Source organism: Schistocerca serialis, chromosome 1 (assembly GCF_023864345.2).
Source record: "Schistocerca serialis cubense isolate TAMUIC-IGC-003099 chromosome 1, iqSchSeri2.2, whole genome shotgun sequence".
Classification (NCBI taxonomy): Eukaryota; Metazoa; Arthropoda; class Insecta; order Orthoptera; family Acrididae; genus Schistocerca; species Schistocerca serialis.
The window spans coordinates 294922573-294941766 of record NC_064638.1 but is presented as its reverse complement, the minus strand read 5'-3'; the positions used below and the strand labels follow the sequence as shown (position 1 = coordinate 294941766).

Genomic DNA, 19194 nt, shown 5'->3' with positions numbered 1-19194 from the left:
CCGTGCTAATCCATACATCAAATGGGCATCTGCCAACTCCGCATTTGTAAACATTGCACTGACTGCAAAAACACGTTCGTGATGAACACTAACCTGTTGATGCTACGTACTGATGTGCTTGATGCTAGTACTGTAGAGCAATGAGTCGCATGTCAACACAAGCACCGAAATCAACATAATTGGACCAACTGGCGGTGAATAGAGGAAGTGCAGTACATACTGACGAAACTAAAATGAGCTCTAACATAGAAATTAAGCGTTTCCAGACACATGTCCACATAACATATTTTCTTTATTTGTGTGTGAGAAATGTTTCCTGAATTTGGCAGTACCTTTTTGTAACACCCTGTATAATGGCTCAGTGCACATTGATTTTGCTACTGCACTGGGGTCTGCTCAACTAGGCCGCAAGTCTGCATGCGAAATAATCGAGCTGCCTAGATTGTGTTGTATTTGCATTTTTGCTGTGTCGATATTATTTACACTCCTCACCCCTCTACTTGGTGACAAACATGGCGTTACCATCCTAACACTTTGACAGCTGTGCTCCTACATCAGCAGTTATCTCTGGTGTAGCTTCTGTCTGTCTGTCTGTCTTGATCTGCTTCTTTGGCTTCTTGCATCAGCCAAGGATTATGTTTTAATTTTACACATCTGCACCAATAATTTATTTGCAACACGACATAGCTATGAGTACAATGTAGCAGGCATCTGAAAAAAAAAAATGTTACCAACTCCCAAAAGAAGCGAAATCAGACATTAAGAAATAATCTCATATTAATACAAGCACGAAATGCCAAACCCAAGATAGAATCCACTGAAAGAATTCATACATAAATCTTTGCAAAAGATATTGTTCACTCGTTCCAGAGATGACAGATACATACAAATCGATAAACATAGATTTGAAAACATGTACATTACTGTAACAGACCAAACAAGAAATATGAAGTGAATGAATGATTGGAAGTTTACTGTGGTGTTCATTCCAAAGACTGGTTAGATAGAGCTCTCCAAATGTCTGTTTTCTAGCTTACGTTATTAGCTTTATTGTTAATGGTTATTGGCACTGAAGCTGTAGTGTTAGGGTAGAGCACGTAGTCTTTTATTAAGGCAATAATAAGATAATGGTAAACAATTTAATTTATTATCACACAAATATATTTAACATTTACAACAGTAAAAAACGACAGTCTTGAAACTCTTACTGAAGGCACACATTGAAGCAATAATGTTGAGATCTTGATGGCATCGTCCACCTAATCTGTGCAATAGGGCAGTAGGAAACACAGCAAGATTCAACAATACTGGATGAGCAATTGAACAGGAAGTAAAGAGACGGCCATTAAAAGGTTACCTGACATGTACAACCTGACAACTTAAGTGTTTGTACTAAATACAAACTATTTCATGTTCAAATTCTCAGCAAAACATTACATCATACAGCCAAAAACAGAATCTGATAAACTCTGCAGCTTTTCGATGAGAAAATGATCGACAAGAAGGTCGTAACACTTAACAAATAAGGCCACTGTGCTACTAGTATTTATAGTTGTGGCCTTGGAGGTGGTTTAGGTTTTGGAGGTGGTACAGGCTTCGGCGATTGGGTAGTTCCAGCGTCGACAGAAGCGAGTTTTTCTTGCAAATACCTTAATTCATCCAAGAAAGTGCCGCCACTTCTATTTCCCTGGCGATTTATCTGGTCGGTGGAACCATAGGCCTCACGCCTTTGTAAGTTTCTTGTTCCAGTATTTGGAACCGTATTCTGGGGCACATATCTTTCGTCACTTGGGTGTTTCTGTCTATCTTTGCTGAAAGGATGCTTCATTTTGGCGTCCTCAGCTGCTGTGTAAGTGAAGTGTTCCTTTCTCCTATTATCACTGGAGCTATTTTGGTTATTATATTCCCTTTTGGCCTCCCCTTCCTTTGCATGGTGATGACGATGGCGCTGACGGTGGCGATGTTCCCCCTGCTGTACATACCCAGCATTTTGTGCTTTACCTGAGGACGGCTTATATTCTGGAGTGTGCTCTGGTTTTCCTTCCTGGGACTGTACAGGTCCACCACCCCTCGAACCTGATTTGTGACCTCTGAAATTGCCACGCCCTCTTCCACGATATTTTCCTCTCTGGTAACGTCCACGGTTTTGATTACCATAATGCCCAATGTTTGTTTCTACAGAAAGCAAAGGTGGTGGTTTATTGTAACCAGGGGCTCCTACTGAAGCAGTTTCTGATGAATAATTTTCCTCCTCGAAGTCACTGCCACTATCAGAGTATACCTGCCCACTTATTTCCGATTCAGATTGGAAACTGTATTCACTGCCCTCCACTTCATCATAATATAACTGGGAATCATCTACTTGTACAACATCAGAGTGAGGCACATTAGAATGCAGCTCAGTGTTGGTTTCCTCAGAAGCTGGTGCGGCCAAATTCTGGCCAGTTTCCCTCTGACGTCTGTGTTGCTTAGTTTCTTCCACCTTTTTAGCTGCAGCAGCTTTAACGGATGCAGCAGCCGCAGCCTCCTCTTGCTGCTGCTTCTCAACGTAGTCTGAGGCTCGTTTAGCTGGTGTCCTACCAGCGCTGTCCAAAGCTTCTACATCTGCTCCGTAATTCACCAGATGTGTCACCATATCTGAGTGCCCGCGCTCTGCTGCTAGATGGAGCGGAGTTTCATCCTGATGCGTTCTGACTCCTGGTTGGATACCAGCTTCGAGTAGCATCCTTAGAGAGCGGACGGTTCCTTTGTTGGCAGCCCAGTGCAGCGCTGTCCAGCCTGCATTTGTCGTCATGTGCAAGTCGGCGCCAGCATTCAGTAGCAGCTGGACACAGTGGTGGTTAGAGCTAGAGGCAGCCTCGTGCAGTGGCGAGCAACCGTTGGCGCTCTCAACGTCTGGAGTCAGGCCCTCCGCCAAGAGGATCCGGATACCGGAGGCTGAGCCGCCACTGGCTGCATAGTGAAGAGCGGTTCTGCCGTCAATATCCCTGGCCTGGGCGTTGGCCCCCGCCTTGAGCAGCAGCATCAGCACGTGGGCATCGCAGTGGGCAGCTGCTTCATGCAAGGGGGTCACACCCCGACCATCACTGGCATTCACATCGACCGGGTAGTCTAGGAGGCACCGCACAGCCACTGACGATCCAGACTGTGCTGCCACATGAAGAAGGGTGCGGCTCATCTCCAGCTTTGTGTGAACCAAATCTGGGTTCTCTGATAGCGCGAACCTGAAGCATAAAACAAAACAATAGTTCATCAGACCGTGTTGAACAACTTGAGAACTGAAATTTAGGACACACATTTCACATTCCTTTCAAATTACGAAAGAGATGTGACAAGGCGGGTGGGCTTTCATCTGCACTGTGTTTTTGAGAAAGCTATTTGCGAATCGCTTGAAACTGGAATACTATTAAAAAGCAAAAGCAAGAATTTTTTTTCCCCTTCGATCTTTCTTCATACATAGAACAAACAGGTGAAAGCAGCAGAGAGGCACCACCAGCTCTTGTTTGAGAACACTTAGTCCCCAATGGACAACAAGGCAGTACTGTCATATCACGTACCTCCCCCAGCTACGACAAAGCAGCCAGCTTAGTTTCGTCGTTAAAAGTGGCGCCACAGGTTTAGTTTCTTCGATTCGTATGTTTTTTAGTAGATCAGGCGTTCACTTGAGTAAAATAAATCTCTTGCTAACGATGCATCTGTCATTCAAAAAATAATAAATAAGAAGTCAATATGCTCTCTCTTGTTCTGCGGCTGTCTTGTAGAGCGTCCTAGTGTTTACAACTGATAGAAGCAGCAATTATGTGCAAGTTTCTATCACAGTTGTGCAGCCTACATCACTCAGAATCGAAATCATTTGCAATTACGGAGCAGGATCGGAAAGTAACGCACAACAATTTTTTTCACCCCTGGCATTGCAGCAGGAATGTTGAATTTCACGACGATCTAGGTTGGATTTTGAGCTAAAGAGGATATTTTGTATTCATGTGCAGCTCTCTTGAGAAACGCCAGAACTACGAAACAAACATGAAGCGCATGTTACTGTCGTCAACTTCGAAAGAGCAGTGGGCTAAACGGCATAAACCAAGTGAAATGCATAGAGGCAGATGTGGGGTGTAAGGAGACTACTGCATGGAGCGTAGCAATGTCTCTAGGTGTCGTGCATACTACCAAGAGTGTCGTGTCAACCTTAGTGATTCGCTGCGAACCGTGAGGCAGGAAACAGCTATAACTCCAGAGGATGTCAGAGCCACTGAGGCAGAAATTTTGAACGCCCGGTCTGTGCAACTGTGAAAGTTATTGCAGCAGTTCAACATGTCTTATGGTGCGATGCACAATACTGTTCATGACATGTTGATGTTTCGTTAAGTTAGTGCTCGATGGATGCCTAGGAACCTGACAGGCAACAACATGGGCCAGCGAATGACGACAACCTTGGATCAGTTAAGCGCGTTACGCCGCAGAAGGACATGACTTTCAGAAAGGAATCGTCACTGGTGGTGAGTCGTGGGAGTACCACTACATGTCCGAAACCAAGCCGGCCTCTATGGAGTAGAAACATGCTGGTTCCCTAGTATGAAAAAAATCAAAGTGACTCAATCTGTTAGGAAAACGCTTGCGACGGTGTTCTGGGATAAGCAAGGTGTGTTACTGGTGGACTTCTCTGAACACTGGACCACTATGAATGTTGCAACCTACATTAATACTTTGGTTAAGCTACGTCGTGCCCTTCATGACAAATACCACAACATTAATGCTGACGGTGTCAAAGGTCTTCATGAAAATGCTCCCGCCCCCCCCCCCTCCCCATTGCTCCTCCTGTTCGTAGTAAAATCACTAAATTTGGGTGGGAGATGCTCCAACATCCACCACACAGTCCGGGCCATACACCGTCGGACTTTCATCTCTTTGGTCTCGTGTAGAAATTCCTGGCTGGCCAATGCTTTGCGACATCAGTGGTCCACTGATAGCTGTAGTCCAACCAAATGGTCTCCTGCGAACAGGACATATTGAAACTGGTGCCACGATGCGAGAAATGTGTTTACAACGTTGGTGGCTTGTAGAAAAATAGGAAGAAATGTTCATTGCGATTTTTTGTTATGTTACCTATTAATCTTTTCGGTACTGTGCGTTACTTTCCAATCTTCCTCTACCACAGCGGGACAGTATGGTAACTTGTGGTGTATCACCTTAACAAAGAAGATTATACCAAACTATCAGTACACAGTTCGGGACAGATTCGTGAAACCATTCGCCTGTTCGTTATACTGAAATGCAAAGCTTTACACAGCATAACCGGCAAGGAAACGGACTGACAACTAACATGTGCCCCTACTGTACTGTACAGGAAACGAAAGATGAGATACGAACTGTACTAACATTAGGAGTCAATAAAAGACAAATGTTGTACAGGAGCGGTTTAGCAAACACGTCCACTTTCTTCTACCATTGAACAGGGAGGAGAAAGAAAGCACTCATCTATGAGCTTCACAGACCATGATAATATGCTTCATGATATGCGCTTTTTTTGTATGACATGTTGTAGAACTTGTAAACAGAGGAACTAATTAAACTCGGAGACGAGGCATTGGCGGAATTAAAGCTGTGAGGACGGGGCGTGAGTCGTGCTTGGGTAGCTCAGTTGGTAGAGCACTTGCCCGCGAAAGGCAAAGGTCCCGAGTTCGAGTCTCGGTCCGGCACACAGTTTTAATTTTTTTTTTTTAATCTTATGGGACTTAACTGCTAAGGTCATCAGTCCCTAAGCTTACACACTACTTTACCTAAATTATCCTAAGGACACACACACACACACACACACACACACACACACACACACACACACACACACACACACACACCCGAGGGAGGACTCGAACCTCCGCCGGGATCAGCCGCACAGTCCATGACTGCAGCGCCATAGACCGCCCGGAGTTTTAATCTGCCAGGAAGTTTCATATCAGCGCACACTCCGCTGTGTAGCGAAAATTTCATTCTACAGGAACTACTTGTTTTGCATTTTCATTTTTCCCCACAGCATTGTAAGTTCTTCACGACCCACACATGGTTTTCCTGCATTCCTAGCATCGTAGTTTCAGACAGGACACAGCAACAAGGTTAGTAATGCCGGAGTTTGGATATATTAGTCGAACACTCTGACACATTAGAACGAATAGGTGCTTATATTATATGGAATTCGGTGAATTAGATAATGGGCATCTTCTGTCACTTTGATCACACCAGATCGAGGATGTGGGCTTCAGGTCGGCCGCTAAGGGGTCTATAATAACGACGTCAGAGAATTATTAATCAAAACTTTTAAGCGTGTTTCTTTATCGATTTACGCTGATTGTATGGCTATATGTCATTCTTACTTGTACCAAGATCCAAAGCAATTTTTCATGATTTTCTTGATCGTACATCGTTTAAGTAAAACAAATGCTTCCTCAGTGAACATATGTGGTTTTCAGTCACATCACACGTAGCTCATAATCATCTCAAAATTTAACTAAGGTTTTAACTGGTATGTCTGCTGTAAATGAAAGCAACAGCGACCTGCTGCGGTTGTTGCTTTCCTAGCACCTCGCGAAGCTCAGGTATAAACTGTCTCACGGCCAGTCCGAAAATGGGGGCACTGTGTGCCCTAGCAACATGTAGCAAAGAGTAAAGTAGGCTCCCTCGTGTCAGTCCCGCCAACGAATAAGTGCTGTTAGTATTGATCCACCTGTATTAAAAGCTTTTGTTTTACTTAGATGTTTTAAGATCAACAAAATAATGGAAAATTTCTCTGAAAGGTGGTGTCTACTCAAATTTCTAGACACAGAAGCGTGGGACTAGTAGCGCCACTATGAGGATGCACATCATGTTTGCTTTAAATACACACCGTAACGGGTGTGAGCGTCAGTTATGTAGGAGATAAACGTGGTGAGTTGGTGTTAGTCAAGAACACCTTTACAGCCTCAAACACGCCATTATCAACACCTCACTGAATTTGAACAAGGTCGTGTAATAGGGCTACGAGAAGCTGGATGATCCTTCTCCGACAGTGCGGAGAGACTTGGCAGGAATGTAACCACTGTACATGACTGCTGGCTGCGGAGTTCACGAGAATGTATGGTCACAAGACGACCGGGCTCCAGACAGCTGTGGGGCATGAACTGTTAGAAATCGGTCACTTCAAGGACAGCTTCCAGCCAGACGCTTTGTAGCGTACAGTACACTAACCCGAAACAACTGCCATTTGCGACTTGAATGCTGCACGCGAGAGCTCATTGCAGTCTATTGCGTTTTCCAATGAAAGCTGATTCCGCCTCAGTGGCAGTGATGGCTGTTAGTTAGGACGTGGCCAGCTGTCTACGTGCTACAGTGTAGCTAGACACTCTTGAGCTAAACCTGGAGTTATGGCTACTTCGTAAGAAAGCACGAGCTTTCATCTACATCTACGTGATTACTCTACTATTCACAATAAAATGCCTGGCAGAGGGTTCAATGAACCACCTCCATGCTGTCTCTCTACCGTTTCATTCTCGGACGGCACGCGGTAAAAACGAGCACTTAAATTTTTCCGTACGAGCCCTGATTTCTCTTATTTTATCGTGATGATCATTTTTTCCCTATGTAGGTGGGTGCCAACAGAATCGGAGGAGAAAACTGGTGATTGAAATTTCATGAGAAGATCCCGTGGCAACGAAAAACGCCTTTGTTTTAATGATTGCCACTCCAATTCACATATCATGTCTGTAACACTATCTCCCCTATTTCGCGGCCGGCCGGGGTAGCCGTGCGATTCTAGGCGCTACAGTCTGGAACCGCGTGACCGCTGCGGTCGCAGGTTCGAATCCTGCCTCGGGCATGGATGTGTGTGATGTCCTTAGGTTAGTTAGGTTTAAGTAGTTCGAAGTTCTAGGGGACTGATGACCTTAGAAGTTAAGTCCCATAGTGCTCAGAGCCATTTGAACCAGCCTATTTCGCGATAATACAAAACGAGCTGCCCTTCTTTGTACTACTTCGATGTCATCCGTCAGTCCCACCTGATGCGGATCCCACACCGTACAGCTGTACTCCAGAATAGATCGGACAAGCGTAGTGTAAGCAGTCTCTTTGGTAGACCTGTTGCACCTTCTAAGTGTTCTGCCAATGAATCGCAGTCTTTGGTTTGCTCTACCCACAATATCTATGTGATCGTTCCAATTTAGGTTATTTGTAATTGTAATCCCTAAGTATTTAGTTGAATTTTCAGCCCTCAGATTTGTGACACCGCGTAATCGAAATTTAGCTTATTTCTTTTAGTACTCATGTGAATAACTTCGCACTTTTCTTTATTCAGGGTCAATTGCCACTTTTCGCACCATACAGATATCTTATCTAAATCATTTTGCAAATCGTTTTGATCATCTGATGACTTTACAAGACGGTAAATGACAGCATCATCTGCAAACAATCTAAGACGGCTACTCAGATTGTCTCGTATGTTGTTAATATAGATCAGGAACAATAGAGGGCCTATAGCACTTCCTTGGGGAACGCCGGATATTACTTCTGTTTTACTCGATGACTTTCCGTCTATTACTACGAACTGTGACCTTTCTGACAGGAAATCACGAACCCAGTCGCGATACTCCGTAGGCACGCAGTTTGATTAGAAGACTGCTTGTGAGTAACGTTGTCGAAAGCCTTCTGGAAATCTAAAAATATGGAATCAATTTGACATCCCCTATCGGTAGCACTTATTACTTCATGAGTATAAAGAGCTAGTTGTGTTTCACAAGAACGATATTTTCTGAATCCGTGCTGACTATATGTCAATAAATCGTTTTCTTCGAGGTACTTCATAATGTTCGAATACAGTATATGTTCTAAAACCCTACTGCAAATCGACCTTAGTGATATAGACCTGTAATTCAGCGGATTACTCCTACTTCCCTTTTTGGGTATTGTTGTGATTTCAGCAATTTTCCAGTCTTTAGGTACGTATCTTTCTGTGAGCGAGTGGTTGTATATAATTGCTAAATATTGAGCTATTTTATCAGCATACTTTATTAAGTGATTTAAGCTGCTTTCTTACACCGAGGATATCAACTTCTATGTTTCTCATCTTAGCAGTTGGTCTTGATTGGAATTCAGGAATATTTATTTCGCCTTCTTTGGTGAAGGAGTTTCGGAAAACCGTGTTTAATAACTCTGCTTTAGTGACACTGTCATCAGTGACTTCACCATTGTTATCGCGCAGTGAAGGTATTGTGTCTTGCCACTGGTGTGCTTTAATGTATGACCAGAATCTCTTTGGGTTTTCTGCCAGATTTCGAGACAGAATTTCGTTGTGGAAATTATTACAAGCATCTCGCATTGCAGTACGCGCCATATTTCGAACTTCTGTAAAACTTTGCCAATCTTGGGGATTTTGCGTTCTTTTAAATTTGGCATGTTTGTTTCGTTGCTTCTGCAACAACGATCTGACCTGTTTTGTGTACCATGGGGGATCAGTACCATCACTTATTAATTTATGTGGTATGTATCTCTCAACTGCTGTTGATACTATCTCTTTGAAAAAATTCCACAACTTTTCTACACTTACATGATCAGATCGGAAGGAGTGAAGACTGTCTCTTAAAAAGGCGTTAAGAGCATTTTTATCAGCTTTTTTAAATAGATATACTTTGCGTTTCTTTTTTATGGTTGTAGGTGTTACGGTATTCAGCCTAGCAGCAACTGCCTTGTGGTCTCTAATCCCTGTACTCGTCACAACACTCACTATTTGTCCAGGATTATTTATTGCTGAAAGGTCAAGTATGCTTTCGCGACCATTTACGCTTCGAGTGGTCTCATGAACTAATTGTTCAAAATCATTTTTTTGAGAAAGCATTCAGTACAATTTCGGATGATGATTTATGCCTGCCGCCGGCCTTAAAACGTATAATTTTTCCAGCGTATCCAGGGTAGATTGAGGTCACCACCGACTATAATCGTTTGAGCAGGGTACTTATTTGAAATGAGACTCAAGTTTTCTTTGAACTGTTCAGCAACTATGTCTTCTGAGTCGGGGGGGGGGGGGGGGGGGGGGGGTCGTAAAACGATCCAATTAATAGTTTAGTCCGATTGTCAGGTATAACCTCCACCCATACTATTTCACATGAACTATCTACTTTAATTTCGCTACAAGGCAAACTACCTCTGACAGCAATAAATACTCCACCACCAACTGTATTTAATCTATCCTTTCTGAACACTGTTAGATCGTTTGAAAAAGTTTCGGCTGAACTTATTTCCGGCTTTAGCCAGCGCTCTATTTGAGCTTCAGTGCTTTCTATTAGGGCTTGGAGCTCTGGTTATTTCCCAACACAGCTACGACAATTTACAACTACAATACCAATCGTTTCTACTACCACCTCACGGTCTTTTACCTGCCCACTTTCTGACGGACGCCCGTTCTGTGGTTCCTTGAGACCCTCTAACCTAAAAAACCTCCCAGTCCCTTCCACACAGCCCCCGCTTCCCGTGTAGCAGCCTCCTGTGTGTAGTGGACTCCTGACCTATAAAGCGGAACCCGGAAACCCATCACCCGATGGCGCAAGTCAAGGAATCTGCAGCCTACACGGTCACAGAACCGCCTGAGCCTCTGATTCAGACCCTCCACTCGGCTCTGCACCAAAGGACCACAGTCGGTTCTATCGACAATGCTGCGGATGGTGAGCTCCACCTTAATCTCGGAAGCAAGACTGGCAGTCTTTACCATTTCCGCTAGCCGCCCAAAACCAGACAGAATCTGCTCCGATCCAAAGCGACACACGTAATTGGTACCGACATGAGCCACCACCTGCAGTTGGCTGCACCCTGTACTCTTCACGGCATCCGGAAGCACCCTTTCCACATCCAGAATGACTGCCCCGGAATACACACAGAGTGCACACTGGCTTCCTTCCCCTCCTTGAGACCTTCTAACCTAAAAAACTGGCAGAAGTAAAGCTGTGAGGACGGGCCGTGAGTCGTGCGTTGGTAGCTCAGTTGGTAGAGCACTTGCCCGCGAAAGGCAAAGGTCCCGAGTTCGAGTCTCGGTCCAGCACACAGTTTTAATCTGCCAGGAAGTTTCATGCTATCGTATGATTGTCATTATTTTCATAAAATGCCGATTTTTTATCAGTTAGCTGCGTTTGTAACGACTCATATTCGATTGTCAACATACTTAGTTGTGGGTCTAATCTATGCGAATGGCAGACGAGTAATGATCTAAGATTGCCACTCTCGTTTCAGAACGTAGAAAATTTGTTTCTCTATTACATGCACGGACTAGACGCGCTGTTAATACGTCTAATAAGCACAGTTACAGTGGTGTAAAATTGCAACACTACAAAATAATTAATGTAGATTAATGAAAATTCGGCAATCATTTTCATAGTTAACATATTGAAGTGATTAACATTGCAAAATCACGCGTTAATGTAAGCGTGAGATAACCCATTGCAAATGTGAAATGCTCCTAAGGAGTCCCATTACGCGCCTAACGTTGGAGCTCCCACCTACCAGCAAACCCACCCTCTGTGAATGCCCAGACCTTGCGGGCCGAGAAGCTTCCTCTGGAACGGGGTGGCCCACTGCATCCGGACCAGAGACATCGTCAGCCACAGATAACGCCCGAAACCTGTTCGTCAAACGAACCGGGGAGGCCCTACGATCGGCCCCACGAAAGTTTTTCGCTGCCTGTCAGACTCTGGAATGATCTCCCACTCGACCATGGGTGAGGTGTCAAACTCAGTGCAGGCAATACCCGGGGAGGTCACAGCTTTCGTGGTTATCCCACGCATCCTAATTGAAAATTTGTACTTCAGTCTCGTGATTCGACCTGTTCTGCTGCCATTCATGAACAGCATTCCAGGGGATGTTTTCCAACAGGATAACGCTTGCCCACATACTGCTGTCGTAAGCCAAGATTCTCTTACACACGGTCCAAATGTTGCTGTTTTGGTCTGCTCGATCACCAGATCTGTCTCCAATCAAGCATTTATGGGACATCATCGGGCAACTCCAGCCTCATCCACAAAAAGCATTAACAGTCCCTGTGCTTACCGTCAATGTGCAACAGGCATGGAACGTCATCCCACAATCTGACATCCAGCACATGTACAGCAAATTGTATTCACGTTTGTATGCTTGGATTCAACATTTTGTCGGTCTCACCGGTTATTCACATACCAGCATTTCACATTTGCAATGGGTTATCTCACGCTTACATTAACGCGTGATTTTGCAATGTTAATCACTTCAATATGTTAACTATGAAAATGATTGCCGAAATTTCATTAATCTACATTAATTATTTTGTAGTGTTGCAATTTTACACCACTGTAACTGTGCTTATTAGACGTATTAACAGCGCGTCTAGTCCGTGCATGTAATAGAGAAACAAATTTTCTACGTTCTGAAACGAGAGTGGCAATCTTAGATCATTACTCGTCTGCCATTCGCATAGATTAGACCCACAACTAAGTATGTTGACAATCGAATATGAGTCGTTACAAACGCAGCTAACTGATAAAAAATCGGCATTTTATGAAAATAATGACAATCATACGATAGCATGAAACTTCCTGGCAGATTAAAACTGTGTGCTGGACCGAGAACCGAACTCGGGACCTTTGCCTTTCGCGGGCAAGTGCTCTACCAACTAAGCTACCAACGCACGACTCACGGCCCGTCCTCACAGCTTTACTTCTGCCAGTAAGCTGTGAGGGTGGGGCGTGAATCGTACTTGGGTAGCTCAGTTGGTAGAGCGCTTGCCCGCGAAAGGCAAAGGTCCCGAGTTCGAGTCTCGGTCCGGCTCATAGTTTTAATCTGCCAGGAAGTTTCATATCAGCGCACACTCCGCAGCAGACTGAAAATCTCATTCTGGATACGATAGCATATTGGGACCTAATGTTTACTAACACACACGATTATTTATACTGACATTTCTAAGGGCCGAGTTTTGCTAAAAAGTTATGCTTACTTATTACATCTGACCAGCTAACGTCACTAGTCAACAAATACAAGCTTCGGTGGCTGCTGAACTGCCCTTCGCACACTTTTCTTGGATTTTTATATAATACTAATTATGCTTTCGCAATCACAAAACAAAACGCGTGTATGATTCTAATAATGCTGAAGGAGCACCAACCCAACAAAGAAATCATTGTTGGCATTCACTGTCTTGTTTAGTAACCACGAAAAAATTTCGATAGTAAGGAAAAAACAGGGAACTGTGTAGAATGAAATGTAATTCTCCAAGCCGTCTGTTCGCTAACTGTTAATGAGTTCTTTTATTTCTTATTTTTCAACAATGACACCAAAACGCCATTTCGTGCGTATCTAAACTTCCGAGTTTTCATTTGCTGCCCCAGGATGACTGGGTGTTGTGTCTTCATCATCATCATCATCATCATCATCAACAACAACATCATCATCATCATCAACATCATCATCATCAACATCATCATCATCAACATCATCATCATCAACATCATCATCATCATCATCATCATCATCAACATCATCATCATCAACATCATCATCAACATCAACATCATCATCATCATCATCATCATCATCATCATCATCAACATCATCATCATCAACATCATCATCATCAACATCATCATCATCATCAACATCATCATCAACATCATCATCAACATCATCATCAACATCATCATCAACATCATCATCAACATCATCATCAACATCATCATCAACATCATCATCAACATCATCATCAACATCATCATCAACAACATCATCATCATCAATCATCTAAGGTCTTCACACAAATATGTCGACTGTAATGTTGATGCACTTTTGCAACCACGTTATGGAGACATGGAAACTGTACCTACAGAAAGCGATGTACACGTCCTTTAGTTTTAATGTAAAAAGATTTGTCTTTGAAATGTGAATTACATTGCGAATTAATCGGTTACGTTTGCATGTGCACAGGAGCACTTTCAACTGGAACAGCGAACGGTCTCGATTGCAGATGTGCGATTGGCAGTGTCCTGAAAACGTTTAGGGAAACTGGACTGTTAATGTCAGAATGTACCATTTCTGTGGCTCAATTTTCTTTCTAAATTCATCCCCATCGAGTCAGAAAGAAGTTGTATCTAACTTTGCAGTGTCTTACTGTGAGCAGTGTGCATGAAGTTCACTTAAAATACGAGACCCGCAATCTATTCCGGATGTTCTAATTTTTGTTAATGCACTCTTTCCTTCATAAATATCGAGTTTTAAAATGATAATCGTTCCAGGCATTCCCCTTGACCTAACCAATGTACTTAGCAGAAATATTTGTCCTCATGCTCTTCACTGAGTTACATTGACAACTGTTGTAAGTGACAGTGGACTAATATGTGCGACTTCAAAACTTTTACTATACGTACCACCAGTTTCTTTATGGTCTCTTTGCCTGAAAATTTAGCGCAAAGTGCTTCTTGATGTACAGAACAACGAATCCCATCTGTCGATCAGTGTTAATATCGTCAACCGAATCTTTAAATTCTTTCTGCATGCTAGAGTAATGTCAGTTAACTGCAAATTCATACACCACCCGTCGCTTATGCGACTGCTTAATATATAATGAGAATTCTCATCACGCGCTTCCATCGTTCTCATTCTTTTTAAAAGGCTTGTGATGATAGATCGCTACACTCACTTTTTTTGTGTGAGCATCCACTGGCCCTGGAATGTCCATACCCGAACAAATAGCAAAGGGTAAACAGTGCTAACACCACGAATCTGTCAAAGAATATAGCCAATCGAAAGATGTCACACTGGAGTACTAAACGAAATGTCATGCTGTAACAGATACTTCTGACAAGGGCTGAAACAGGCAGAGCCTTGGCGAGCAGACTGAGCACACGTTAAGTTTGGCACACCGTGGCCGGCCCTGATTTACACATGTAATACTGAAAACATGAAAATTGCGATTAAACATACGACGTATATGGGAAAAAGTGAAAATATGGATGATGAGTGAACAATGAAATCTGACGATGATAATTACATTATAACTGCTTCCCTTTAGGTCTCTACTGAACTGTTCCACTACAGTGCAACAATATGGGTTATATAGATGTGAAGAAGTTACAGCTCAGCTGGTAAGTTGGTAGATTACGGAGAAAAACATCGATTCTCTCAATTACAATACTGCAACTGATAGTAAAACATTCAAATTAAGTAATAAGAAAAATTTAGCATTCCTCTAAAATGGCTAGAGAATAATAACTGCATACATTTTGCCTATGTTCATTTTTACAACTTCAATTAGCAAATAATACTATTCCTTGGTACAGAGAATATAAATTTGTGTTTCGATATTCTACACAGTTTACAGTGCATCACAGATACATACTGTAACGTCAGTTTCTCAGCGGTAGTCAACAACATGAATCTTTACAGTGCCTACCTTATCACATTAGGTGTGCTACGAGTCAGGACTGCTGCCAGAGCCCCAGCAATCATGTGTCTGTCACCCATGTCAGCAATATCTAACAGCCAGCGAATCCCTGTCAGCATTAATTCCTGCAGTGAATTATTTACACAAAATGCACACACTTGTTACAAAGTGGAACTGACCTGCTTTTAAAAGAAAAATCTTCTAATGGATCGATGGCCTGGACTACTGTAACAGCTTCGTTAAGAGGTCTACTGCCTCAGACTGCACAAGTATTCTACAGGTCATGTTATTAAAGCCACAGAAAAACATTTTCTCGATCCAGAATGTTGTTCCCCGCCATACTGTCAAAAATATGATTATTATGAAGTCTGGATTGGCTGCTTTTGAGTATAAAACATACATGTAGAACAATCATCATTCTGCCATTTGTCCACTGTGGTTATAAGAAACCACCAAAGCCGGCAGGTAGAAGCACATCTTCAAAATAATCTGCAATAGATTTAGCTATTTGCATGCAAACTGTGTGGAAATTTGTGTCCCTCATCTGACTTCATTGTTATTATGGAGTATTGGCAATTATTCGTAAGATGGCAGTGGCAGCACATCCCCAGACTGCAGAAGATCCTTTCCCCTCGGTGTGGTGTCCAACACTCAAGTATTCCTACTATACAGCACAATAGCTACAACCATACATTTTAATGTAAAATCCAAAAACCACCTGTTTGAACTGTGGTGTCAAAAAGGCAGTTGTTCAAACTAAGGGGAAAAGCGGGGTTCATGATGTTTGAATTTGAATAACATGTTGCTGTATGACAAGCGTTGGCGACAGCTTGAATAACAGCTGGAGGAAAAACATGTTAAGTAGATCAGCATACTGTTCACTTCTCTTTGTCCTAGCATCCTGGATTCTGACACCACTGAGCTGTATCAGTATTTCAGGTCAGCCATTTTGAATTCTATATTTATCAAAAGTGATCTTTTACCACCAGCATGACAATGCTCCATTTTGGATTTCTAAATTTCCTATTAATTGATGCTTAATACAACACCCCTACTGCCACAGCAACATCATAGTAGTGGATGAAAACAACTTAAAAAAAAAAAAAAGCTGTCTGCCATTTTACACACAGGGTAATTGCCCTGTCAGAGGCATGGAGAGGAGAGGGGTGGGAAAATCTGTCAATGACATCATTGATGATGTCCTAGGTGACCAACTCAATGCCAGAAAACCCCAGTCTCCCTCCTGCTGAAGTTCCATAGCGCTGATGGTGGTGACATCATGTGATTCTTCAGAGAGGACCAAGGTTGTATGGTCCGATAGCTTATGACACAATTATTTTGGCTTGTCACGTTTGGTCCATAACCTGTATTTTGGGGATATTTTTAAGGCTGTTTTAACGGAAACATTATGCTGATGCTCTTGTCCTGTCTTGGGGATCTGTTATTCTTCCCAAAATTAGGTTCTGCTGCCACCAATATTTTAGCAGTAGGAATGCTTGGTTGCGGGACTAGTGCTGCAGGCTTTCAGTTGCATTTACAGGTGTAGGTTCATGTAATCTTTTTAGTTATCCGAGTCTGGGTGCCAAAATTAGTCTTCTGTACATGCTTCTTCAATGCTGAGTTGAACTACATAATGGTGGGTGGCAGTTTGAACTCGGATGTCATCTTTACATCAGAGTACAACATGCGTTCGACGATATTAAGTCTCCAGAATTTTCCTCTCTTCTGTGAATACATGACTTTTTTCCTATAAACTGGACTGGAGCAACTGACACTCATGACTGAAGCAGTAAATTGAATAGCAGGTTTGTGGGTAATAGGCTTGCTAACATACTCTTCTATTAGTCTGGCAGTTAATAACTTGCTAGTTTACAATTACTATCAAGACTGTACTACTGCACAGCCACTTGATAGATTTACATTGACCTGTAAGTATTCTAAAACTTTATAGATGTAGAGAAAGGCTTATAGAGGTATGTAGGCATTTCAACTTGAAAATAATGACAACACATTTCAAAAAGCTGAGCCGAAAAACTAAAACATGGAGATCACCAAATCCACTTCTCGGAGAATTCCAAATTGACCATGTGGCTATCTCACTTCATTGTCAAGAAGAAATTCAAAACACTAAAGTGCTGAAAAGCCTTGATGTTGATTCAGACCACTATTTGACTACGATTAAATTCAGACCACTCCCATTTCGAAAAGAGAAGAAAACCTTTTACAAAATTCCAAAATATAACACAGAAACTTTAAAAAATGAAGAAATTAAACAACGGTTTCAAAGAGCATTGCACAAAGATAGCGATGGCATATCCACAATAAATAAGGAAGCGGGATGGGAGGAGATCAAAAACGAAATAGTTGAAATAGCAAAAGAAAATTGTCTCGTGAAAAGAGTAAGAAGACATCCATGGTGGGACAATGAATGTGATGAGAACCTGGAGAAGAGACAGAAATTGTGGCAGAAATGGAACTCCACAAAAGATCCTCAAGATCTTGACAATTTTAAAATCCAGAGAAGAGAAACAGCCAAGCTTTTCCGTAATAAAAAAAGAAGACAATTTCAGGATAACCTAGAACAGATTGAGGAAGACTTTAAAAGAAATAATTCTAGAGATTTCTACAAAACTTTTAGAAAACAGCTAACCAAATACCAATCCCCAAATTTATGTTTTAAAGATGAAGAGAACAAGCTAGGTTTGACAAACAAGACTAATTGTGAAATATTAGCAAAATATTTCGAGAATCTACTAAATTGTGAACCACCCAAAGATAAAATGAGTTTTGAAAACCACCGAAATACTAATACCGAGTCAAAACCTCCAGACGCTGAAGAAATAAAACACATAATACACAGTCTAAAAAACAATAAAGCCCCAGGTGAAGACTCCATAGTACCAGAAATCCTAAAAATAATGGATACCAACCTCCCACAAGTTTTGGAACATATGTTTAAGAAGATCTGGGACGAAGAAAGAATTCCTGAAGACTGGCAGTGTGCCCTGATACACCCACTACACAAAAAGGGGGATAAGATGAATGTTAATAATTATAGAGGGATCTCGCTACTACCAGTAGGATACAAAATTTTGTCAAGGAAATTACTTCAAATCGTGGAGCCAGTTCTGGATAAAAAAATAGGTGAATATCAAGCAGGTTTTAGACAAGGTAGATCCTGTGTTGAACAAATATTTAACCTGAAAACACTAATTCGTTACAGAATCTCAAGAGGCCAGAGATTTGCAATAGTATTTGTAGATTTCAAAAAAGCATACGACTCGGTAGATAGAGAAACATTACTGAAAGTATTGGAAGAATTTGGGGTCGATAAGAAAACAATTCAAATTATCAAACAGACGCTAACAAACAGTAAGGCCAAAGTTAAATTTATGGGTGAAATTTCAAGGAAGTTCGAAATTAAAACAGGTGTTAGACAAGGTGATGGTTTATCCCCAATCCTCTTCAACTGCGTACTGGAAAAGATATTGAGAATATGGAAAGAAGAACTCAAAGGCACCAAGAATGACATCAGAATTGGAACAAAAAAAGAAAAAATAGAAGTGGACTGTTTAGCTTTTGCAGACGATCTGGCAATAGTTACAGAAAACGAAGAAATAGCTCAGAACTACCTGGAGAAACTACAAGAAGTTTCGGCCAGAGCTGGACTGCAGATTTCATTTGAAAAAACCGTGTATATGTCTAATCATAGAAATAACAAGAAAAATCTTATTACTAAATACGGCAATATTAAGAGAGTAGAAAAATTTAAGTATTTAGGT

At 42.0% G+C, this 19194-nt stretch overlaps 1 protein-coding gene and 1 non-coding gene across 5 annotated transcripts in view; one reads left to right on the top strand and one right to left on the bottom strand.

Moving 5' to 3' along the window:
• Positions 1 to 1125: 1125 nt before the first annotated feature.
• The window catches only part of LOC126468975 (ankyrin-1-like), a 101866-nt gene continuing 83797 nt past the window's right edge, over positions 1126 to 19194 (bottom strand). For all 4 annotated transcript variants that reach the window (XM_050096594.1, XM_050096597.1, XM_050096595.1 and 1 more), the window contains one exon: positions 1126 to 3224. In XM_050096594.1, coding sequence (XP_049952551.1) covers positions 1547 to 3224 — 1678 coding nt within the window. In that variant the 3' untranslated portion in view covers positions 1126 to 1546. The remainder of the gene's footprint in view (positions 3225 to 19194) is intronic.
• Trnas-cga (transfer RNA serine (anticodon CGA)) lies at positions 10981 to 11055 on the top strand. The gene has a single exon. It is a non-coding gene; the product is annotated as a tRNA-Ser (tRNA).